The 24,400-nt window shown below is 38.9% G+C and overlaps 1 protein-coding gene across 3 annotated transcripts in view; it reads left to right on the forward strand.

The window, feature by feature from the left end:
• SMG1 (SMG1 nonsense mediated mRNA decay associated PI3K related kinase) overlaps positions 1 to 24,400 on the forward strand; it is a 104,262-nt gene that overhangs the window by 59,689 nt on the left and 20,173 nt on the right. For all 3 annotated transcript variants that reach the window (XM_036098956.2, XM_036098957.2, XM_036098955.2), the window contains 26 exons: positions 608 to 717; positions 1,408 to 1,555; positions 1,923 to 2,082; positions 3,095 to 3,215; positions 6,607 to 6,855; positions 7,179 to 7,463; positions 8,563 to 8,707; positions 8,817 to 8,955; positions 9,913 to 10,143; positions 10,246 to 10,423; positions 10,960 to 11,121; positions 11,711 to 11,928; positions 12,250 to 12,404; positions 13,889 to 14,111; positions 16,185 to 16,431; positions 16,823 to 17,052; positions 18,416 to 18,664; positions 19,165 to 19,303; positions 19,390 to 19,499; positions 19,615 to 19,833; positions 20,279 to 20,469; positions 21,188 to 21,360; positions 21,509 to 21,788; positions 22,656 to 22,928; positions 23,162 to 23,396; positions 23,654 to 23,880. In XM_036098956.2, coding sequence (XP_035954849.2) covers positions 608 to 717; positions 1,408 to 1,555; positions 1,923 to 2,082; positions 3,095 to 3,215; positions 6,607 to 6,855; positions 7,179 to 7,463; positions 8,563 to 8,707; positions 8,817 to 8,955; positions 9,913 to 10,143; positions 10,246 to 10,423; positions 10,960 to 11,121; positions 11,711 to 11,928; positions 12,250 to 12,404; positions 13,889 to 14,111; positions 16,185 to 16,431; positions 16,823 to 17,052; positions 18,416 to 18,664; positions 19,165 to 19,303; positions 19,390 to 19,499; positions 19,615 to 19,833; positions 20,279 to 20,469; positions 21,188 to 21,360; positions 21,509 to 21,788; positions 22,656 to 22,928; positions 23,162 to 23,396; positions 23,654 to 23,880 — 5,097 coding nt within the window. The remainder of the gene's footprint in view (positions 1 to 607; positions 718 to 1,407; positions 1,556 to 1,922; positions 2,083 to 3,094; positions 3,216 to 6,606; positions 6,856 to 7,178; positions 7,464 to 8,562; positions 8,708 to 8,816; positions 8,956 to 9,912; positions 10,144 to 10,245; positions 10,424 to 10,959; positions 11,122 to 11,710; positions 11,929 to 12,249; positions 12,405 to 13,888; positions 14,112 to 16,184; positions 16,432 to 16,822; positions 17,053 to 18,415; positions 18,665 to 19,164; positions 19,304 to 19,389; positions 19,500 to 19,614; positions 19,834 to 20,278; positions 20,470 to 21,187; positions 21,361 to 21,508; positions 21,789 to 22,655; positions 22,929 to 23,161; positions 23,397 to 23,653; positions 23,881 to 24,400) is intronic.

A 24,400-nucleotide genomic window follows, 5' to 3' on the forward strand; every position in this document is an offset into this window, starting at 1 on the left:
CTCCCTCTCCTACTCCCCCTGGAGCTTGTGTTCCCTCTCTCGTGCTCTGTCAAATAAATAAATAAAATCTTTAAAAAAAAAAAAAAAAAAAGAGAAACAGCTTCTGTGAAACACGTTGGAGAAGGGAGAGCGGGAGGGAGGCCAGCAGTGAAAGGTGGGATGAGATGGAAGGCTAAGATAATAGAACAGGAGCCCCCCAGGGGCCTGGGCTTTAGGTGGGGAATGGGGCCATGTAGCGAATTTAGAGGTAGTTTGGGGAGAATCAGATGTTGGCATTGCCCTGCAGAGATCTGTCAGTTTGTTGGATGGGCCCCCGAAGATAACAGGCTACAAAAAGAGGAAGGAAACATGGAGGGGTGAGTATGCTAAACTGTGAATGACTACTATAGCTGTGGCTTTCTGGTTTGCCACTCTGATTTTAGTGCTAATTAAATCGGTAGTCACATCTTCAAAATAGAAATAAAAAATGATGGCCTACATAGAAGGAACCTCATCAAGAGAATGCTGTGTAACTGTGCTGTGTTTTTCTAGAATTTGTTCTACTTTTTTTGAATGATCCCACAGGCTGGATAAGTGTAATACAAGCTAACTGGTATTTTAATTACAGATCACTAAGCAGTTTTGAATCTGGAGAATTTATTGAGTGTACTGAGCAATTAGAATTGTTACCAGGAGAAAATATCAATCTACTTGCTGGAGGATCAAAAGAGAAAATAGGTATTTGAAATAATAATCTTAGAATTAAGTATTTTATAGACAAGTTGCTCAAGATGTTTGGCTTAGTATTTTACTGGAAAATCTGGAAGTTTTTGTACATTTATTTTGGAGCAGAATCATATGTGAAGGAACATCTTTAGGTCTGTTTTACTTATGTTTGATTTGGCAAATAAAAACAATGTAAGTAAAATTAAACTAAAAAAAGGCTATTGTAAGACTTTGAGATTTATCTAGCCACGTTTGAAAAAGTGTAAGTAGTCTTTAAGCTAAATATTTTTCTTGACCTTTTACTGTGGTTCATTAACTTTCTTACCACAACTGAACATTGTGTAAAATATTACACTAACGTTAGTATGGTGAGTAGTTTGTGTGTTAGTATTGAGTTGCTAGATTCAGTAAGGTTTGCAAAGTAGGGCTAGATTTGCCCTATTTTAAATGTAGTAGGTTGATTTACTGATTTTGGAACTTTGGAAATCAGCTGTTTTGAGGCAGGTCTGAGATATAATTTGAATGTGGACTATATTTTTTACATAGCTATCAGAAATGCTTAATCATAGTGTTCAGCTACCTGAATTTAAATATGAAAGAATGTTTTCATTGGTGATAACTTTTTAATACGGTCAAAATATCTTATCACTCTTAACACATTAAAAGCAAATTAACTTCATGGAATTTATTTAACTTCTGTAGATATGAAAAAACTGCTTCCTAATATGTTAAGTCCGGATCCAAGGGAACTTCAGAAATCCATTGAAGTTCAGTTGTTGAGAAGTTCTGTTTGTCTGGCAACCGCTTTAAACCATATAGAACAAGATCAGAAGTGGCAGTCCATAACTGAGTAAGTTTAATCCTAAAGAGGTTGGTGTGCACTATGTATACCATATGGTAAATGTATGTACTTTGGGGAGGAGTCGATTACGTGATCACTACAATGTTAGTCATGATAGCTTCATTTTAGTTGTAGAAGTCATATGACACAAGAATGCCACTTGGCAACATATATAGAGGTTGAAACTAAACTGTAGAAATCCCCAGAAGCATGTCTTGACTTGCTTATGTAATTTTACTAAAGGGCAGGCAGCTCCTCTTCCTTCCTCCTCTTTGGATGCCACTATAGTAGCATCTTACCAAACCACCTTATCCCTTCAGTGATTACCAGGTTGGAAAATCTCATTTATTAATTGACAGTGAATATTTTGTTTCAGAAATGTGGTAAAGTACTTGAAGCAAACCTCCCGCATAGCTATTGGACCACTGAGACTTTCTACTTTAACAGTTTCACAGTCTCTGCCAGTTCTAAGTACCTTACAACTGTATTGCTCTTCTGCTTTGGAGAACACAGTTTCTAACAGACTTTCAACAGAGGTGTGTATGTGTGTATCCTTATCAGGATGTTCTTCTGAACATTAATAGGCATTTGTGTAGAAAAAAAAAATTTTTTTTTTAAGATTTATTTATTAGAGAGAGCGAGCGTGGAGAAGGGGCAGAGGGAGAGAATCTCAAGCAGACTTCCCGCTGAGCCTGGAGCCCAGCTTAGGTCTCAGTCCCACACCTTTGAGATCATGACCTGAGCCAAAACCAAGAGTCAGATACCCAAGTGACTGAGCCACCCAGGCGCCCCAAGATTTTTTTGACTTTTTAAAGTAGCATTTGTTGGACAAGCTAGTAAACCCAGAAATCTAAAATGTCATTTTCAGGCACATTTTCATTTGAGAAGTGTGTGAGGCAGATGGAGGAACCTAAGATATATCATTTCAAGGATGGCTAATTGCTTAATTTTTTTCTTTTTTTTTTTGGAAGAAGGGTTGGTGTATATAAATATGTTTTCCATTGATGGGTGTTACAAATTTTAGATTTGATTAAAACAAAGACTCTCTTGGGCACCTGGCTGGCTCAGTTGGTAGAGCATGCAGCTCCTGATCTCAGGGTTGTGAGTTCAAGCCCCATGTTGGGCGAAGAGCTTACTTAAAAAAAAAAAAGTTAATAATAATAATGTCTACCTCATCTCTTCCAGATAGGGTAAAGTTTAACCAAAGATGGGCCCTTCCCAAGGGAATTATAGTCTATGAGAATCTGCTTATAAAGCCAATAGTTTTATGTTTCTCTGTAATTCAACTTTATAGTAAATATGCTGTGTTTATTTTTTATAAAAGTGTGCTTTATTCAGTATATTGATAAATTGGAATTTTTTTTTTCCCCCAAAACAAAGATTTTGCTCTTACAGTGTCTTTCCTCTTGTGATCAGAAGATAGTGAAGAAAGTGGAGAGTTTAATTAGATGAGCCTGGAGTAGTTGGCTTATGGGGCTGCAGCTTACCTCAACCTACGAACATATAAGAGGCTATTTACATTAAGTAGTTTTGGTTTTTCCCTGGCAGGATTGTCTTATTCCACTCTTCAGTGAAGCTCTGCGTTCATGTAAACAGCATGATGTGAGGCCATGGATGCAGGCATTAAGATATACCATGTACCAGAGTCAGTTGTTGGAGAAAATAAAAGGTAATTAGGTTGGTTTTTTAATAGCTTTGATTGAGATATAACTTACACATTTTAAGTGTACAATTCCATGAGTTTTGACACATCTTCACCAGTGTAAGCACCAATACAATTAAGATACAAAACATGGATCTAACTCCATAAAGTTTCCTTATGCCTCTTCCCAGTCACCTCTCCCATCTGTCGTGTCCTGGACAACTGCTGATTTGTCTTCTATCACTGTAGATTAGACATGTCTTTTTGTTTTTTTTTTTTTAAAGATTTTATATATTTATTTGACAGAGAGAGACACAGTGAGAGAGGGGACACAAGCAGGGGCAGTGGGAGAGGGAGAAGCAGTCTCCCCCTGAGCAGGGAGCCCGATGCGGGGCTCCATCCCAGGACCCTGGGATCATGACCTGAGCCAAAGGCAGACGCTTAACGACTGAGCCACCCAGGTGCCCCAGATTAAACATGTCTTTACTAAAGTTTTATATAAATGGAATCCTACAGCTCTCTTGTGTCTGGCTTCTCTCGTTCAGCATTTTATTTTTAAGGTTCCCCTATGTTTTGTGCAGTAGTACTGTGATCCTTCCTGTTGTTGAGTACTGCCCATTCTATGGGTATACCATAATTTATCTCTGGGTCTTTTGGTGGATATTGGAGTTGTTTATTTTAAAATTTGGACTACTATGTATAAAACTGCTATGAAATTCATGTACAGGTCTCTGGGTGGACATATATTTGTGTTTTTCTTGAGTAAATGCCTATGAGTCAAATTGTTGGGTCATATCGTTTAATGTTAAAAATGTTTGACATTTTCTAGAAAGTGTACATTTCTTCTGGCATCTTCATCCTTGGTAGTGCTGGTCTTTAATTTTAGTCACTGGCACCAGTGTATAATAGTACCTCATTGTTTTATTTGCATTTTCCTGGTGATTAATGAGATTGAGCATCTTTTCATTTGCATAGTGCCCATTGTATATCTTACTTTGTTAAGTGTTCAAATCCTGCCCATTTTTAATCAAGTCATAGACTTGTTTATTTGTTCTGGATACAAATTCTTTGTCAGATACAACGTACTGTGAATGTTAAGTTTTAAACACTCCAAGTGAATAGAGAAGGAGTACTTGTATATATATTAGTAGGTCTCTCTTTTTTTTAAGTAGGTCTCATTTTTAAATTTTTAAAAATTTTTTATTTTTTTTTAGTAGGTCTCATTTTTAAGAAAGAACTGTCTGTCATGTTAAAGGGATGCTAGCAGTTTACTTTATTGCTTAAAAATTGAAAAGTTGCCAGAATTCTGTAGAAGTTTAGTTGAAAATGTGGTAGCTAAGGTTACTGAATACATTTGTGTATTAAATTTCAAGTAAGGTTTTGCTGGGGTATGGACTTGGATTGCAGAGTGATTGCTGGGAACTGACTCACCTGGACCTTCCTTGCCATATACACTTGGGTTGGATCCTTAGCCCAGCATTTGCAAGTGGAAGGACCTAGGGCAAGCCATTAAACTTCTGAGTCACTTTCCTCTTCAGTCATGGGTATTTACTTGCTCAGGAGATTCTTTTTTTTTTTTTTTTTAAAGATTTTATTTATTTGACAGAGAGATAGTGAAAGCAGGAACACAAGCAGGGAGAGTGGGAGAGGGAGAAGCAGGCTTCCTGCTGAGCAGGGAGCCTGATATAGGGCTCGATCCCAGGACCCTGGATTCATGACCTGAGCCGAAGGCAGACACTTAACGACTGAGCCACCCAGGCGCCCCTGCTCAGGAGATTCTTATAAGGATTACAGGAAATAGCACAGAGCATGGCATATAATAGGACTACAGATATCATCTTCTTTCTCATCCTTCCCTTATTGAACAAGTTTTAAAATTGGGAATAAAAAGTCAGTAACCCAGCAGTTATAGTTGGAGACAGAACTCCACTCCTCCTCACTTTTTTTCCTTCTTCAGCAAGTGCTTATGAAGTGTGTGCTTTGTGCCAGGTATTGTGCTCCAAGTTGGGATGTAACGGTGAACAAGACAAGCTTGTTTTCTGCATTCCAGGGACCACAGTGATTCTAAAGTCTAGCAGGGAAAACCTCAAACAAGGGACAGCAGTATGGTGTGCTGAGTGGAAGTGCTTGTACATGGTGCTAAAGAACATGCAACAAGGGCACAGATTTAATCCTAGGGATCAGTCAGAACAGGATTTGGGGAGGAAGTAACATTTAAGCTGATACTTAAGGGAGGTAGGGATGAGATGGAAGGCAGTAGACTGGTTGGAAAAAAATATGTGAAGGCCAGCAGCATTAATGAAAGATTCTTAGGTGACAGTTTGCCTAAGGGAGAGTGGGAGGAGAGGGAGCTGAAGGAGATTGAAGATTGGATTGAAATGCAAGACATCAGTGCCTTTCAAGGCAAATTCAGGAGTTGGGGTTTTGTCAGAGGGGTGGTGGGAAGCCATCAAGGGAAGTTTAAGTGTTCATATTTACCTTTGTGTGAGATATTTCATTTGCCAGTTGGAGAATGGACTAGAAGAGGATAAGACTGGGGGCAGAGGGACCAGTTAGGCTGAAGTTCCTGCTAAAGGTAACCAAGGTAGTGGCAGTAGGGATAGAAAAAAATAGATACGATATATGGGCTGCAAGTAGAGTCTTAAAATGACTGGCAGGCACCTGCTCAGGTAGCCAGGTTGATCATATGCCTTTCCTTGAGAAAGGAATAACAGGCGAAGGAAGTAGAAGGTTTGGAGGGTGATAGAAAATGGATTCCACTTGACACAGGTTAAAAGTGCCCTTTAAATACCTGAGTATAGGTGACTGGTAAGCAGGTGGGACTCAGATGTCAGATCTGGCTAGAGATAAAGATTGAAGAGTAATCAGCATTTATGTGGTAATTGAAGCTACAGGAGCAGATGATATTGTCCAGGGAGAATATGCAGAGTAAGAAGAGTAGAGAGCCTAGGACCGACCCTGAGGAACACCAGTTTTAATGGATAGGTAGTGGATGAGAAGGAGACTGAGGATTCTTCAGAAAGGTAGGAGTGAACCAAGAGAGAATGGCATGATAGAAGGGCAGAGGGTACTTAACACAACAAGAGAGAGAGTGTCTGGCTTTATTTTCTTTCCCCACCCTTTGGCCTAGGCTCTTTACTAAAAAGATCTAGAAACTGAAAAGCTAATTTCTTGTAGTGAATGATTTTTACTTTGCTTCATCATTCGCTTACATTTATTTTTTAACAAACATGTACTGTTTATTGTATGCCAAGCACTGTGCTAGCTGCTAGGGATTTAAAGATAATGAAAAATGAGTTACCTTTATTTAGGGAGTTGGTAGGGAAGGGAAAATGGCTGGGGAAGAATTTTTGGCCATGTGTCTGTGCAGTCTGGGCTAGACCAATCAAGGACTAATGAAACGTTTTCTTTTCTCCAGAACAAACAGTTCCAATTAGAAGCCATCTCATGGAATTAGGTCTAACAGCAGCAAAATTTGCTAGAAAACGAGGGAATGTTTCACTTGCAACAAGACTGCTGGCACAGTGTAGTGAGGTTCAGCTGGGAAAGACTACTACTGCACAGGATTTAGTCCAGCATTTTAAAAAACTATCAACTCAAGGTCAAGTGGATGAAAAATGGGGACCTGAACTTGACATTGAAAAAACCAAATTGCTATATACAGCAGGTTAGTAAAATGAACTGTGGTTAATGTCTGATTAAAATGAAAATCGTGTATGAAAATGTGTATGCTGTAAGGCAATATTAGAAAAGCTGATTTTTTTTTCAGCTGTGGCAGAATATTTGCATCTTGAACAATAAATTACCTGTAATTGACTTACCTTTGTAATTTGGTGCTTTTAGGGCGGTAATTTTGTTATAGTGTATCAAAGTAAGAAATGTACCTAGAGATCATTGATTACCACCGAATTTACATTGTTACTTTACCCTGAAATACTGTTAATCACTTGCATATAAGGCTTCTAAGGGCTGGTTTTTGGTTTTCTATAGGCCAGTCAACACATGCAATGGAAATGTTAAGTTCTTGTGCCATATCTTTCTGCAAGTCTGCCAAAGCTGAATATGCAGTTGCCAAGTCAATTCTGACACTGGCTAAATGGATCCAGGCAGAATGGAAAGAAATTTCAGGGCAGCTGAAACAGGTTTACAGAGCTCAGCAACAGCAGAACTTCACAGGTCTTTCTACTCTGTCTAAAAACATACTTGCTTTAATAGAACTGCCATCTGTTAATACAATGGAAGAAGAGTATCCTCGGATTGAGAGCGAATCTACAGGTAGGCTTTCTTTATTTTACTAGCTTTAAAATACCAATTTTAGAAGTTATTTCTCCACTGGTTTTAAAGTTTACAATGTTAAGCTGGCTGTAACTTGCTGCAAAAATTGTTTGCATGGAAATTTAGTATACTATACCATCTGGAAGTAACTAAAACACATTTCTTTAGTATTTAATACCACTGTGGAAGTCACCTAACTCTGCTGACTTCTGGCCTTCCCAAGCCACAGTGCTTTTATGGACTTGGATGTTTTTGCCGGCAAGAAGGTCCTGCTCCAGATACCTAAATTCCACCTCACGCTGGAAGGAGCAAGAAAGATACACGATAGTTGCCTGTGGTCTCCTTGGCTCCTAAAGCACAAAAGCTCTAGGAGATGAAAGTTTCACGTTCTGACACTAGTGCTAGTAATAGAAAGGTACTTGATAAATAGGGTAGTTCATTCAATGTTGGAGTGTCTGTTCTGTCCAGGTTTTACAGAGTGGGAGATAGTTAACCTCTTTGCTGATGAGAATATACTTTCATTTTTGTTGTAATGAAGCCAAGGATTTTAATTACTTAGGTTGGTCTTATAAAATAATTATAATCTATGTAATTTATAGTCTTGATATTCATAAGGGATGTGTCCTGTGATTATTATAAATCTTGGCAAATGGCATTATAGCAGGTGTGAATAAAGATATTTACCTCATGAATTTTTTGACTGAATGAGATTGTATACTGATCACCTATATATTATTTTTGCCAGAATGTTCAAGCTTAGCCTAATCGTGAGGAAAGAGCCAGTCATATCTAGAATTCAAGACATTGTACAACACTTGTGACACCTGTGTTGTCATGAGAGAGATTTATGCGGTTCACAGGGTGATAATTGAAGCTGACTTGTGAAGCTGAGTGATTGAGTTCAATCAATTTCAATTGATTTCAAAAGCATAGTAAAAATGTGTTCTTTGATCAAATTTTACTGTAGTATTCTGAACTTAGTAGTACCTTACAGAAAATACATCCCTAAAATGTTGGTAGGAATGCTATTTGAAATTTATGAATGTAATATTGCTGAGTCCTTTCATATATATATATTTTTTTTCGTCCATTATGGCAGTGCATATTGGAGTTGGAGAACCTGACTTCATTTTGGGACAGTTGTATCACCTATCTTCAGTACAGGCACCTGAAGTAGCCAAATCCTGGGCAGCATTGGCTAGTTGGGCTTATAGGTGGGGCAGAAAGGTGGTTGATAATGCCAGGTATGTATGTTGAAATGTGTAATTTATTTACTGCATTACAGGATAGAGATTTGAAATGTCTGCTGACAAGTTTTGGTAGCTGGAACCAGTGACTTGTTTATTTTTATAGTCAGGGAGAAGGTGTTCGTCTGCTGCCTAGAGAAAAATCTGAAGTTCAGAATCTGCTTCCAGACACTATAACTGAAGAAGAAAAAGAGAGAATATATGGTATTCTTGGACAGGCTGTGTGTCGCCCAGCGGGGATTCAGGCAAGGGAAACATCATATGGTCTTTGGGAGAACTGGTGTCAAGATCACTGTTTTAATTCATTGATTTTGAAGAGGTTGATCCATGTATACTTGATTAAAATTTGAATGGGGTTTAGGCAGTTACTGTTACAAATGAAAACTTTGGAGTTTTAAGATGAAAGTGAGTTATGATACTTCTCTAAGGAGAATGTAATCTTGAGAAATCATTTCCTTAAGGTCCTGTTACAATAGGTGAAGTTTGTTTTATGTGAATTAAATTTCTCTTTTAATTGTTGTTTTGATCAGAAATTAGGTTCTTAACACTAGCTTGTGGCCTTTCAAAGTACACCAGTGCCTGAAAACCACCCCAGATACTCTGAGTGGGAAGTGGGTGTATGTATTTAAGCTTACTCCGTGATTCTAATTCATAGCCAGAGTTGAAAACTAGTAGACTAAATGAGCTGTAGGATTTATTCTCTCTCAGCTCAGAGTTCTATTAATTCTAGAATGTTAGAGCTATTGAGTTTTTAGATAGACTTTAAAAGTTCGGATTTTATTTCATAGGCTAAACTGTACTGACTCATCTTGCTCTAGACCAGCATGTGTCATGTCTGCCAGAGCTGGCGTTATGTATGTGCCCATTACTATAAAGAGAGGAAAGTCTGTTGTGAGTGAATTCTGTATACATTCAAGCCTCAAACTTGAACAGATTACATTTAATGTTCTGCAAGCAGAATATTTACTATAACTTAGAAGCATTTAAACTACCAAAAAAAAAGGTCTTATATCCTTCATTAGCTACATCAGTAAATACATCATAGAGGAGCATAATGAATTTGATTTAGCATGTATGAAACTAAATGTGAAGTAATTTTTCATAAATGAGAAAGATGCTTTCGTAGGATAGGAAAATCATGTACCACCCCCCTTTTCTGTTTGTGTTAAAAATATAGCATTTTATGCCCCAATTTTCTTCAGGATGAAGATATAACGCTTCAGATAACAGAAAGTGAAGATAATGAGGAAGATGACATGGTTGATGTTATCTGGCGTCAGTTAATCTCAAGTTGCCCGTGGCTTTCAGAACTTGATGAAAGTGCAACAGAAGGAGTTATTAAAGTGTGGAGAAAGGTTGTAGATAGAATCTTCAGCCTGTACAAGCTGTCTTGCAGCGCATATTTTACTTTCCTTAAACTCAATGCTGGTCAGGTGGGTAGCACGGTGTTCAGTTCTAAGAAAATGTACTTGACATTTCTTTCCTAGCAGACGAAAACGGTGTTCTTATTTCTGCCTTTCACCTTTCCCCCTTAGATTCCTTTAGATGAAGATGACCCTAGGCTACATTTGAGTCACAGAGCAGAGCAGAGTACTGATGATGTGATTGTGATGGCCACACTGCGCTTGCTCAGACTGCTCGTCAAACATGCTGGCGAGCTTAGGCAGTATCTGGAACATGGCTTGGAGACAACACCTACTGCTCCATGGAGAGGTAATGGTCTAAATAAAATGTTTCAGGAAAAATTATTTCTGGGTAGGATATATAAGACAATAAACAAGCATAGTAGTTTCTTTATGTTTATTATTTTAATGTGTTACAGAATACCTACATTAGTTAATAGGACACCATGAACTGCATGTGACATACTCTTCTCTCTCACCTTTCAGAGAACTAGAAGGGTGACAGGCAGGACCTTTATGGATACAAAATGAATTTTGGAGACAGTGGTGAAAACAAGTTTCAAAAATTTTTGTATGCCCTTTGTTAAAAATTATCTCTGTCTGTCTTTTACAGGCATTCATAGAAAATACATTTTGCCAGAACATTGTTGAATTGCTCTGCATTTTGATTATAGCTCTAACCAAACTTGCAAAGCAAGAACTATTGTTAGGTTCTTTGTTAACACAGGGAGAAATTTGAGGCCCTTAAAACTGATTCTGACACACATGAGGTTTTATGCTTTTGCATCTACTATGTTGACAGTTTTTAATAACTTTAAAGTATCCTTCTTTCTTCTTATCCTGAAGGAATTATCCCACAGCTTTTCTCACGCTTAAACCATCCTGAAGTATATGTGCGCCAAAGTATTTGTAACCTTCTCTGCCGAGTGGCTCAAGATTCCCCGCATCTCATATTGTACCCTGCAATAGTGGGTACCATATCACTTAGTACTGAATCGCAGGCTTCAGGTATGGAATATTAAAATACTGCTACTTTAAGTATAAATTATTTTGCAGATAATGTCTGTTAGGTAAATTTTTTTCAGCTTTCTATTACAGAGTTGTTGGACTTTGTGGTGTTTTCAGTAATAATAATTATTGTTTATTGAGGTAGTAACTGCTGTGTCCAGCACGAGGGGATGTATTTTACACATGCTCCTCAGTCTCACAGTAACCCATTTAGGCTTAGAGAAATTGAGTCCATGCTCTCAGGTTCACTGATGAGCTGAGTAAATAGTAGAATGAGTAAATAGCTGAGTAAAGTAGCTGAGTAAATAGTAGATAAGGATGAAACCAAGCTCTAGACTCTGGCTGCGAGAAAACTCTGTTGAGACTCATTTTTTTCATTTATCTTCCATTTGCTTATAATATTAATAAATATAAAAGCTTACCTTGTGAAAAGGCAGAATGTCCATGATCTTTGGTTAATTTAACGCATGGAAGGCAAATTAGTTAAGTGAGGGCTGGAGTCAAATAGATTACCAATGTTTTCCTTAACTCGACATATGTGCATAGGAGAAAATCCAAAGTGTACCCTAATTCTTCCATTTTCTTATAGGAAATAAGTTTTCCTCTGCAATTCCAACTTTGCTTGGCAATATTCAAGGAGAAGAGTTGCTGGTTTCTGAATGTGAGGGAGGAAGCCCTCCTGCTTCTCAGGATAGCAATAAGGATGAGCCTAAAAGTGGATTAAATGAGGACCAAGCCATGATGCAGGATTGCTACAGCAAAATCGTAGATAAGCTGTCCTCTGCAAACCCAACTATGGTGTTACAGGTACAAAACACAATTCGTATGTTTTTAAACAATTTTTATTATATACCCCTCTCCCCCAAAAAACAACCTAAAAACAAAACCCATAAAAACTGTCATGGAAATGATATTTGAAGAACAAAAAGGCTTTTGGAATAATCGAAATTGGCTTTACCATTCAGTATTGGTTTTATAAATCTGTGTTTACAGAATTAGTAATCAAGGTTCTCTGATTGAATAATGAACAAAAAATGTACACACGGAGCTTGTAGTTTCTAGTGTTTGCAAAACTGCTGTGTGTGAATTTGTAGACTACGAGCATATTTGGATGTACTGTGCGTGCAGGTTCAGATGCTTGTGGCTGAGCTGCGCAGGGTTACTGTTCTCTGGGATGAGCTCTGGCTGGGAGTTCTGCTACAGCAACACATGTATGTCCTGAGACGGATCCAGCAGCTGGAAGATGAGGTGAAGAGAGTCCAGAACAACAATACCTTACGCAAGTATGTTTTCAGACACTTTTACTCTGAGAATGAAGCTACCCCCCCAACCCCCCTTTTTAATGTAAAATATATAAAACATAAAACTTGTTATTTTAACCAATTTTAAGTGTATAATTGAGTCACGTTAAGTTTACAGTGTTGTGCAGCCATCACTACTGTTCATTTCAGGAACTTACTCATCCCAAACATAAGCTCTGTACCCACTAAACACTAACTCTCCATTGCCCCTTAACCCTAGTGCCTCTTTATCACTACTCTACTTTTTATCTCTGTGAATTTGACTACTCTGGGTACCTCATGTAAGTGGAATCAAAGGTATTTTTCCCTTTGTGTCGAGCTAATTTCACTTAGCATGTTTTGAAGGTTCATCCATGTTGTAACATGTATTAGAATTTCCTTCCTTTAGCACTGAGTCATAGTGGGTCATAGTGTTACTCTATGTTTAACTTATGGGGGAACCACTAGCCTGTTTTCCTGCACCACTTTACATTCCCACCAAAAGTGCACGAGTGTTCCAGTATCTCTATATCTTCGCCAGTATTTGTTATTTCTTGTTTTTTAATATAGTAGCCATCCTAATGGATATGAAGTGGTATCTCATTGTGGTTTTGACTTGCATTTCTCTAACAACTAATGTTGTTGAGCATCTTTTTGTGTGCCTTTTGATCATTTGAATATCTTCTTACACGGAATGTCTATTCAAGTCTTTTTCCCATTTTTGAATTGGGTTGTTTGGGGAGGTTTTGTTGTTTGATTTAGGAGTTCGCTCTGTATTCTGGATGTTAACCCCTTTCAGATATATGATTTGCAGATATTTTTTCCCATTTCGTGCATTCTTTTCACTCTCTTAATAGTATCTTTTGTTGCTAGTAACCCCGTTTTTCTGTTTTTTCTTTGTTGCCTATGCGTTATGCCATACCCAAGAAATCATTGCTAAAGTGTCCAGAAGCCTTTCCCCTACATTCTTTCCTTTTTTTTTTTTTTTTTTTTTAAATATTTTATTTATTTATTTGACAGAGAGACAGTGAGAGAGGGAACACAAGCAGGGGGAGTGGGAGAGGGAGAAGCAGGCTTCCCGCTGAGCAGGGAGCCTGAAGCGGGGCTTGATCCCAGGACCCTGGGATCATGACCTGAGCCAAAGGCAGATGCCTAATGACTGAGCCACACAGGCGCCCCTCCCTTACATTCTTTCCTAAGAGTCTTAGGTCTTAAGGTCTTTGATCCAATTTGAGCTATTTTTTTACATGATAGTATAAGGAAGGTAAGGGTCTGACTTCATTCTTTGCGAGTGGATACCTAGTTTTCTCAGCGCCAGGTGTTGAAAAGCTGCCTCTTTCATGTGCTGGATATTTTTACAATGCTGTGTTTTAAGTTATTGTGCTGATGTTTTACTTATTTTAGCTTATTCTTTGATGCTGTTTACTTACACTAGATGCATTTAAACTCTTCCATGTTTGTAAAACTCTCGATGTCTTCCTGGTCAGGGAAGAGAAAATTGCAATCATGCGGGAAAAGCACACAGCTTTGATGAAGCCCATTGTGTTTGCTTTGGAGCATGTAAGGAGTATCACTGCAGCCCCTGCAGAAACACCTCATGAAAAGTGGTTTCAGGATAACTATGGTGAAGCAATTGAAAATGCTCTTGAAAAGCTGAAGACACCGTCAAATCCTGCAAAGCCTGGAAGCAGCTGGATTCCATTTAAAGAGGTACAGAAAAATCTCAAGGATGCTACTAAAATGGGAAATTCTGTATGAGATACAAAATTTGAATATGGGGACTCTCCTTACTTGGAATATGAAAGATTTTGTAGGTCCATGGAAGGCAGCCTATGACCAGTTGCTTATAAGGAATGTGAAGAGAGGTATTTTTATCATTTTGAGAATTTGGGAGCTAATGGGCCTAGGGCAGCAAACTTTTATCTATAGAGGGTTCACACTCGGAAGAATATACTGTGAGAAATTAGTTAAGGAAGGGGTCTGGCCTTGAACTAAATATTGATGGCTTGCTTTTTGTCTTCATAAAAGATTACAAAATTTAATCTTCTACCTATATAGCCTTTCTTAGGGGTGAGTATTAAGTATTTCTAACAGACAAAATATTCACATATAGCAACATCAATATTTATAAGTAACTGTTTGAAAATCAATTCTACATAGGCTATTTGGGGATGATTAGCATATTTAAATATTTGAGAATCCTTATCTTTTTTTTTTTTTTAAGATTTTATTTATTTGAGAGAGAGAGCGCACGAGAGCGAGCCAACAGGGGTAGGGGGCAGAGGGAGAGGGAGAAGCAGGCTCCCAATGGAGCAGGGAGAACAATGTGGGACTTGATCCCAGGACCCCGGGATCGTGACCTGAGCTGAAGGCAGAGACAGTTAACTGACTGAGCCACCCAGGCACCTGAGAATCCTTATCTTTTATGTTGTGGTCCCCTTAATCTGTATTTACTTTGGTTTTTATCTGGTATAGCAACAGCACCATTATTTGGGGGAACCTATTTATTACCTTGTAGCTTTCTCTTTTTTTATCCTTTCTTTCTCTGTCCCTTACCTTTATTGCTCCTGATTTCCTTACTTTAGCAATGAGAAAACTATTAAAAGGTACAGTGTAGAAACAAAGAGTACACCTGACTTTAACTAGTAAATACCATCCAGAGGGAACTAGAACAAATGCTAAATTCATAGTAAATAGCTAGGAGCAGAAGACTAGAACACTAACATGAAGGATGAAGTTTATTGTGTGTGGCCTAGCCAAAACTTGTCTGCTTGCATTCCAACAGCAGTTTCTTGCTTCTTTGTCTCCTTTTCAATAAATCAACTAAGAAAACCAGAGGAAGAGATAAGAGGAATACTTAAAAAAAAAAAAAAAAATTGTTATTTATTGATGAATTTCTAAAAGATGTATTTAGTTTCTGCCTGTTTCTAAACTTCATATAAATGAGACCTTACATATATACATATGTCTGTATATATATGTCTGTGTTTATTCCATAATTGATGGGTCAGCATTAGGATTTTATGATTCATCCATATTTTGTATACAGCTGAACACTGATATATTATGGGAAAATGCTACAGTTTATCCATTGTGTCCTGTCTGTGGCTACTTGGGGTGTTTCCAGTTGTCTTTTTCCTTTTATGGAACAAAGCTCGCTGAAGATTGATAAAACATTTTTCACATGAAAGCAGAGCTCAGAATTAATTCAGGAGCACATTATTAAGTTAGCTAAGTAGGGATACAACTGTACATGCGATCCACTCCCTATGAATTATTAGAAGGGGTTGTGGTGTTAATTCTGCATACTTCAAGTGGTCAGAGCTCTAAATTGTTACCAACTTTTCAAGTGGCTTCTAAGGGTGTGTCAGCTTGACACCCAGCAGCTGTCAGTTTTATCTTTTGCTCTGTTGTAAGGACTTAATTGATTTGTTTTGGCATTGATAAAACGTAGCTTAACATGGGGAATTAGCTTGCTACCAGCCCTGAATTTTGTGATCACAGCAGTGCTTTCCTTCCATCTGCTGTGATTGCATTGGTTGTTTGGACAGAGAAGAAGAGACAGGTCTGAACAAAGTAGAAATCACCTAGGTCATATCAGCACACCAGTATTTCCTCTCTCAGGATGGCCCAAGTATGTAACATGAAATTAAATTTAGGAACTACAATACGAGATTTCTGTATTGGTATTTTAAGTTTACTTTTATGCCAAATTGAATGTGGAAGAAAGTTAAATGTTGCAGTGATAACGTAAACCTGTTTTTCCCCATCTTATAAATATAGATAATGCTGAGTTTGCAACAGAGAGCACAGAAACGTGCAAGTTATATCTTGCGTCTTGAAGAAATCAGCCCGTGGCTGGCTGCCATGACTAACACTGAAATTGCTCTTCCTGGAGAAGTGTCAGCTAGAGACACTGTCACAATCCACAGTGTGGGCGGAACCATCACCATCTTACCGACCAAAACCAAGCCAAAGAAACTTCTCTTTCTAGGGTCAGATGGCAAGAGCTATCCTTATCTTTTCAAAGGTGGGATTTAAAAGAAGAGCCTTAATTTGATTATGGATGCTTTGGGTATGAATGTGCTGGGAGAGGATTGTTCCAGGTGAATAGCCTGGATTGTCTTGTATCTTCTGTGATTTTGAATGGAAGTGGTTGGAGCCTGTGTAGTAAGATTTTCCATTGCCTGTCGTCTTTTTGCTTAACTTATGCAAGCAGAACTGAGGTACAGCTAATAATTCTAGTATCTAATACCTTGTGACTGAATGGAATATTCTCTAATGCTCCCATTATGCTCTCCTGGCTCTCAGTTCTTGACTGCTACTGTTGATTGAGAGGAAACACAAAAGTGATACATTTGTAACCCCATACCCACCCCATTTGGTCACCACTCTAGCTACTTTAAATTTTGTTTCCATAGGATTAGAAGATTTACATCTGGATGAGAGAATAATGCAGTTCCTGTCTATTGTGAATACCATGTTTGCTACAATCAATCGCCAGGAAACACCCCGTTTCCATGCCCGACACTATTCCGTAACGCCACTAGGAACACGCTCAGGACTAATCCAGTGGGTGGATGGAGCCACACCCTTATTTGGTCTTTACAAACGATGGCAACAACGGGAAGCCGCCTTACAAGCACAGAAGGTTGATAAATTCAGATATACATGTACTTTTATTTGAATTTCCATAAAAACATATATTAGTCTCTTTCTTGTTCTGTGTGACTCATAGGCTTACTGTACTTGAGCATTTTGGTAAGTTTATAAATGTTACAGAACAGACTTTTGAAATATTTAGGAAAGTGTTTCTGAGGCACATTTAAATAAAGTTTTAAGAGGTGGAAATGGTGACATTTGGTTAATCTTATTCTAGACAAATGCAGGGGAACAGGTAGGGTGGTAGTGTGGTTGTTAATCAGTAAGTTGATATTTCACATCTTAATGATTTTTTTATTGGGCTTACTAGGGGTCTTTTATTTTATTTTTATATTTTAAAGATTTTATTTGCGAGAGAGAGCGTGCGCGAGAGAGAACAAGGGGGGGAGAGGCAGAGGGAGAAGGAGAGGCAGACTCCCTGCTGAGCAGGGAGCCCATGTGGGGCTCCATCACGGGATCACAGGATCACAGACAGGACCCCGGGATCATGAGCCAAGAAGGTGGACACTGAACCGATTTGAGCCACCCAGGCGCCCCCTAGGGTCTTTTAAATTAAATTTACAAAGAAGAGAGCTTTGAAAACCAGTTTCTTTTAAATTAAGTACGTAAAGAAGAAACAACTTTATATTATATTTAGAGTTAATTACTGTGATGTCATATTTTGTGCCTCTGAAATTTATGATTTTGATTTAGACTAGGGATTTAATTTAGAATTCATTTAGCTAAGCATCTGAGTGCTTAGTATATATGCCAGGAACAGTACTAAGTGCTACAGAAATAAAAATAAGTTTTATACAGTCTCAACCTCAAGAGTCTTTATCTAGCCAAAATATTCTAATTTTTCTAATTATGGCGGGTATGGGAAGGAGCAAAAGTTTGAAAGGGGTCAAGTTTAAAAAATAAGCATAGGAGACTGCAGAACAATTACTGAGGGTTAAACGAGAGATGGGAATTAGAGAGGGGCTATCAGTTTTTGTCTGAATACTGTTAATTTTATATTGATTGAGTCGTATCAGTGAAGAATGAAATTTGTGCATAAATTAATGATAAATTTTCAGTAGAATTATAGGTTACAAAGAAGAATGTAAATGTTGAGTTTGAATTGGAGATCAAGAAAATAGAACAGTAGACCAAGTTTTCAATAAAGTGGTAGAACTTAATTAAGAGAAAGATAGGTAGGTTGTAAAAAGATGCATAGTCCAGAAGAATTATTTATTTGGTATGTGCAATTTGGCTGGGAAGGTGGAGAATGCCGCTCAAAAACCGGTTTTTAAAATACTATATTCAAAGTAATCTTTATCTTCATTTAAATAAAGTTGATTTTTTTTTTTCCTTAAAAAATTTTTTTTAAGGCCCAAGATTCCTACCAAACTCCTCAGAATCCTGGAATTGTACCTCGTCCTAGTGAACTTTATTATAGTAAAATTGGCCCTGCTTTAAAAGCAGTTGGGCTTAGTCTGGATGTGTCCCGACGGGATTGGCCTCTTCATGTAATGAAGGCGGTATTAGAAGAGTTAATGGAGGCCACCCCCCCAAATCTCCTTGCTAAAGAGCTTTGGTCATCTTGCACCACACCTGACGAATGGTGGAGAGTCACACAGGTATGTGTTTTGTTTTGGGGCGTAATAAATATTACTGTTTTTTTTGCCTGCTTCCTGTCTAGTCTGTTGTTCACCCTCCTCCTTTTACCCTTCGTCTCACTCCAGACTTGGTAGTTTGAGACCTGTATTCGAGTCTTGCGTTGCACTTATTTTCATAAGGCATGGCCATGAGTGTGAGGGCAGAACAGAGGGGATTATGGATGAAATGAAAAGAAGAATAAAAGCTTGAGAAAGGGAAAAACTAGGGAGGCTGAAAATAGTTGTTTTGTTTTAAATCTAGCATTCGAATACTAAGTAGGACCAACAAGGACCACAGTGTTGTCTGCTGCTCAGTGCAGAGCCTCTGGGACCACTTGCAGCATCCCTGAGGAGTGCTATTTAGAAACGAGGGAGTGGGATTATGGAATTGTGTGAATTTTGGAGCATCAAACCATGTTGGAAGGAAATTTGCTGATGGTGTTACAACTTGCTCTCCCCACCCCCTCTCCCCTCTTGTTTAGTCTTATGCCAGATCTACTGCAGTCATGTCTATGGTTGGATACATAATTGGCCTTGGAGATAGACATCTGGATAATGTTCTTATAGATATGACGACGGGAGAGGTGGTTCACATAGATTACAATGTTTGCTTTGAAAAAGGTAAAATTAAGTTGGACTTTTACATTTATATGAGGGTCAAATGTTTTTGATAAAAGGACAGAAATATAACAATTTGTCTTTTCAAGGTAAAAGCCTTAGAGTTCCTGAGAAAGTACCTTTTCGAATGACACAGAATATTGAAACAGCACTGGGAGTAACCGGAGTAGAAGGTGTTTTTAGGCTTTCATGTGAGCAGGTATGCTGTTTCTCTCATACCTTTTAATGTACCTGTTAAATCCTGTGGAATAAAAAACTACATTTGAATGAGGAAACTTGTGGCAAAACCTGATTTAAAACACCTCTGAAAACAGGTTCTACACATCATGCGGCGTGGCAGAGAGACTCTGCTGACATTGCTGGAGGCCTTTGTGTATGACCCCCTGGTGGACTGGACGGCTGGGGGTGAGGCGGGATTTGCTGGCGCTGTCTATGGTGGAGGTGGCCAGCAGGCTGAGAGCAAGCAGAGCAAGAGAGAGATGGAGCGAGAGATCACCCGCAGCCTCTTTTCTTCCAGAGTAGCTGAAATTAAGGTGAAGGCAATGATAAGTCATCACCATCATTTTACTAGTGTTAACATGTCCATCAAAAAGCTGGGTAAAACTATCCTTTAAAAAATATTTTTGAAAGACTGTCCTGTATAATATTGTAAATGTCCGTGAAATAGGGCAATTTGATGTCTTTTTAGTAGGATATGTTCCCATACAAAGACATACAGTATATTGTGTGGCATGGTGGTAACTACATGGTGTTGTTGAGATTTGAGTCTCAGTTTATGGCTATGTGAACTTGAATGCAGTGGTTATCATTATCTGTAAAATACACGTGGTTCCATCACCCCCTCAGGGGTTTAAATAAGAGATTTAAATAGAGTAATATATCCAGGATGTCCATCTAACATGATGCTTGTAGCAGATATCATCATATCTCACAGTTGACCCTGTAAGAATTTCCCTAATCATAATTACCTTTTTACAGGTGAACTGGTTTAAGAATAGGGATGAGATGCTGGTTGTGCTTCCTAAGCTGGACAGCAGCTTAGACGAATACCTAAGCTTACAAGAGCAACTGACAGACGTGGAAAAACTGCAAGGCAAACTGCTGGAAGAAATAGAGTTTCTAGAAGGAGCTGAAGGAGTGGACCATCCTTCTCACACTCTGCAGCACAGGTTTAAAAGTGTTGAACACTTGTTTCTAAATATATGCCATTAAGGAGAATTTTCATATTTGTGTAAACATTGTCAACTTGAAGTAGAATTATTAAGCAGTTTACATAAATGATAGAAGCTCTCCCAAGGACTGCAATTTTGAATTAATACACAGAAATTCACTTAAATTTTCTGCTTTATTATATTAAATAGAAATGTTTGAGTAATTATGGGAGATAAGTAGATATAGTGGTTAGGACATGAACTTGGATTCAGAAAAACTGAGGTTTGGGTTTCTCTCTACAGTTCGTGTCTGGATCCTTACTCATTAGTACAGTGGCAGTTATTTTATCCACTTTGCTGAATTAAGCATTAAACTAAATAGAATGATCTAAGTGGATGAGCCTTGTACAGTGCAGGTGCTTGGTAAAGGGTAAATATGCAAGTGCTACACACTGCATGAGTCTCTGAGGTGGAAAGATCTGTGAAGTATCCATCGTTTACACTAAAGATAACTCAACACCTGGCAGGTGTGGTGGGTTTTGAAAATGTGTTATTTAAAATGTTGTTGAGTATAGTTGAGAGAAATATGGGGAAAACCAGAGAAGTAAGGGACATTTGAGCAGTGCCCTCAAGATTGAAAAGGAGCTTACCAGGCAGTCCCAAGTATGAGCAAAATCAAGGTTATGAAAGTACATAGAAGGAAGAAGCAATTTAAAAGTTTTTTCCCTCCTATTAGGTATTCTGAACATACTCAACTACAGACTCAGCAAAGGGCTGTTCAGGAAGCAATCCAGGTGAAGCTGAATGAATTTGAACAGTGGATAACACATTATCAGGCTGCGTTCAATAATTTAGAAGCAACACAGCTTGCAAGTTTGCTTCAGGAGATAAGCTCACAAATGGACCTTGGTATGGGTTGATTTATCTTAGATACACATGTTGAGCATGTGAGTTTTGTATTTGTGTGTTTATGTGTGGGGTTCTGGTTTGTGCTCCTTTCGACTACTGCTGGTTTGGAATAGTTTCACCGTGATTAATAATTGTCTTTTACCAAAAGGTCCTCCAAGCTATGTGCCAGCAACAGCCTTTCTGCAGAATGCCGGCCAGGCGCACTTGATTAGCCAGTGTGAGCAGCTGGAGGGGGAAGTGGGCGCTCTTCTCCAGCAGAGGCGCTCCGTGCTCCGAGGCTGTCTGGAACAGCTGCATCACTACGCCACCGTAGCTCTGCAGTATCCAAAGGCCATATTTCAGAAGCATCGAATTGAGCAGTGGAAGACCTGGATGGAGGAACTCATCTGTAACACCACAGTAGAGCGCTGTCAAGAACTCTACCGGAAGTACGTTGATCACACTTTTCTTGACTTCTCATGGGATTAGATGCAAAGTTGTTTTCAAATTATTATTATCATGTGTGCATAATATTTCATTTTTCTGAAAGAAATAGTTGTTGGATGGAAGCTGAATGGGGTCAGTTTTTTCTTTCAAGAAGATTTGAGGTCATGTTTTCCCTTTAAGATGGTGTGTTTTTCCTAATTAATTAAAATGTATCCCAGTGTCAGAGTGATGGAATCAGGGTAAAGAGAGCTAAACTCATTTGAACTATCACTCACTCACAAGTCGTCTGGGAAAATTACTTGAGCTTGAGACTTTTTCTTATCTGTAAAAATGGAAATCATGGTTTCTACTATTTAAGATTTGGGGATCCATCAGAGGCAATATTCTCCAGTGTAAATGGGAACTTTTGGGGTGCCTGGGTGGCTCAGTCAGTTGGGCGTCTGCCTTTGGCTCAGGTCATGATACCGGGGTCCTGGATTGAGACCTGCATTAGGCTCCCTGCTCTGCGAGGAGCCTGCTTCTCCCTCTGCCTCTGCCTCTCTCTCTGTCTCTCATGAATAAATAAATAAAATCTTTAAAAAAAAAAATAAGTGGGATGCCTGGGTGGCTCAGTCGTTAACCATCTGCCTTCGGCTCAGGTCATGATCCCAGGGTCCTGGGATCGAGCCCCGTATCAGGCTCCCTGCTCGGCGGGAAGCCTGCTTCTCCCTCTCCCACTCCCCCTGCTTGTGTTCCCTCTCTCGCTGTGTCTCTCTCTGTCAAATAAATAAAATCTTAAAAAATAAATAAATAAATAAATAAAATGGGAACTTTCTTTACAAGCAGGAAGTGGTTACATTGTAAACAAGCACCTCTCTCTCTTTGTGTAGATACGAAATGCAGTATGCTCCCCAGCCTCCCCCAACAGTGTGTCAGTTCATCAGTGCCACGGAAATGACTCTGCAGCGTTACGCAGCCGACATCAACAGCCGGCTTATCAGACAAGTGGAACGCTTGAAACAGGAAGCCGTCACTGTACCTGTTTGTGAGGATCAGTTGAAGGAAATTGAACGTTGCATTAAAGTTTTCCTTCACGAGAATGGAGAAGAAGGATCTTTGAGTCTAGCAAGTGTTATTATTTCTGCTCTTTGTACTCTTACAAGGTGAGTTAGCCAACTTTGTACTAAGACCATTTTGTTGTCTCGAAAACATTTATACTTCCTGAGATTGCCTGTCCCTTTTGTTTAATACCAAACTTAAGGTATGCTTTGACTTTCATTTCATTAGTCTAGCCCACTGTTAGGCTGCTTTACTTCCTGTCCAAGTTTGAGGTATCCGCTTTTGTGTGTGAGTATAGCTGAGTAGGTTTCAGTGTACAAACCCTTGTTGCATTTAGGCGTAACCTGATGATGGAAGGTGCTGCTTCTAGCGCTGGCGAGCAGCTAGTGGATCTGACCTCGCGGGACGGAGCCTGGTTCTTGGAAGAGCTCTGCAGTATGAGCGGGAACGTCACTTGCCTGGTGCAGTTACTGAAGCAGTGCCACCTGGTGCCACAGGACTTAGACATTCCAAACCCAGTGGAAGCTTCTGAGGCAGTTCACTTAGCTAACGGAGTGTACACCTCACTTCAGGTGAGCGCTTTTAAATTAGCTTAAAATGATAAGTTTGTTTTAGATATTAAACATTGTTCTTTTTATTGCTCGTTCAGAAAAGCAATTTGACTTTTCCCCTTTTAATGTTGCTTAATCGATCATTTAAAGCTCAGTGTGACATTTGTAGCCAGAAGTTGGTTACAGTTGCATAAGTTTGTTCTTAACACATGGCATTAAACCTCTATAACTTACCTAAACTCAGGAAACATTAAAATATATTTCTCACATATTTATAGGAATTAAATTCAAATTTCCGGCAAATCATATTTCCAGAAGCACTGAGATGTTTAATGAAAGGAGAATACACATTAGAAAGTATGCTTCATGAGCTGGACAGTCTTATTGAGCAGACAACTGACGGCGTTCCCCTGCAGACTCTAGTTGAATCACTTCAGGCCTATTTAAGAAATGCGGCTATGGGACTGGAGGAGGAAACTCATGCTCATTACATCGATGTTGCCAGGCAAGTGAATGGTAGCTATGACAGAGCTGGGGAAGCCGGATGACAGGTTCTGGGCTCTGTGCTGCAAGTTTAGTTTTAATTTTACAGCAGATAGAATTACTTAAAAATGCTTCTATACAAATCTTATAATTTTTTATTGTTATTTTACTTATTTTTAAAGATTTTATTTATTTATTCATGAGAGAGGGAGAAGCGGGCTCATTGCAGGACTCAATTCCAGGACCCTGGGATCATGACCTGAGCCGACGGCAGACGCTCAACTAACTGAGCCACCCAAGCACCCTATACAGATCTTTTTACAAAGTTTATTTATTCGGGGGGCACCTTGGTGACTCAGTTGGTTAAGCGTGTGCCTTCGGCTCAGGTCATGATTCTGGGGCCCTGGGATCGAGCCCCGCATCGGGCTCCCTGCTCAGCGGGGAGTCTCCTTCTCCCTCTGCCCTCTGTCCCTTCCCACCGGTCATTCTTTCTCTATTAAATCTTTAAAAAAAATAGTTTATTTATTTGGAAATAATTACAG

Source organism: Halichoerus grypus, chromosome 6, assembly GCF_964656455.1.
Source record: "Halichoerus grypus chromosome 6, mHalGry1.hap1.1, whole genome shotgun sequence".
Lineage (NCBI taxonomy): Eukaryota > Metazoa > Chordata > Mammalia > Carnivora > Phocidae > Halichoerus > Halichoerus grypus.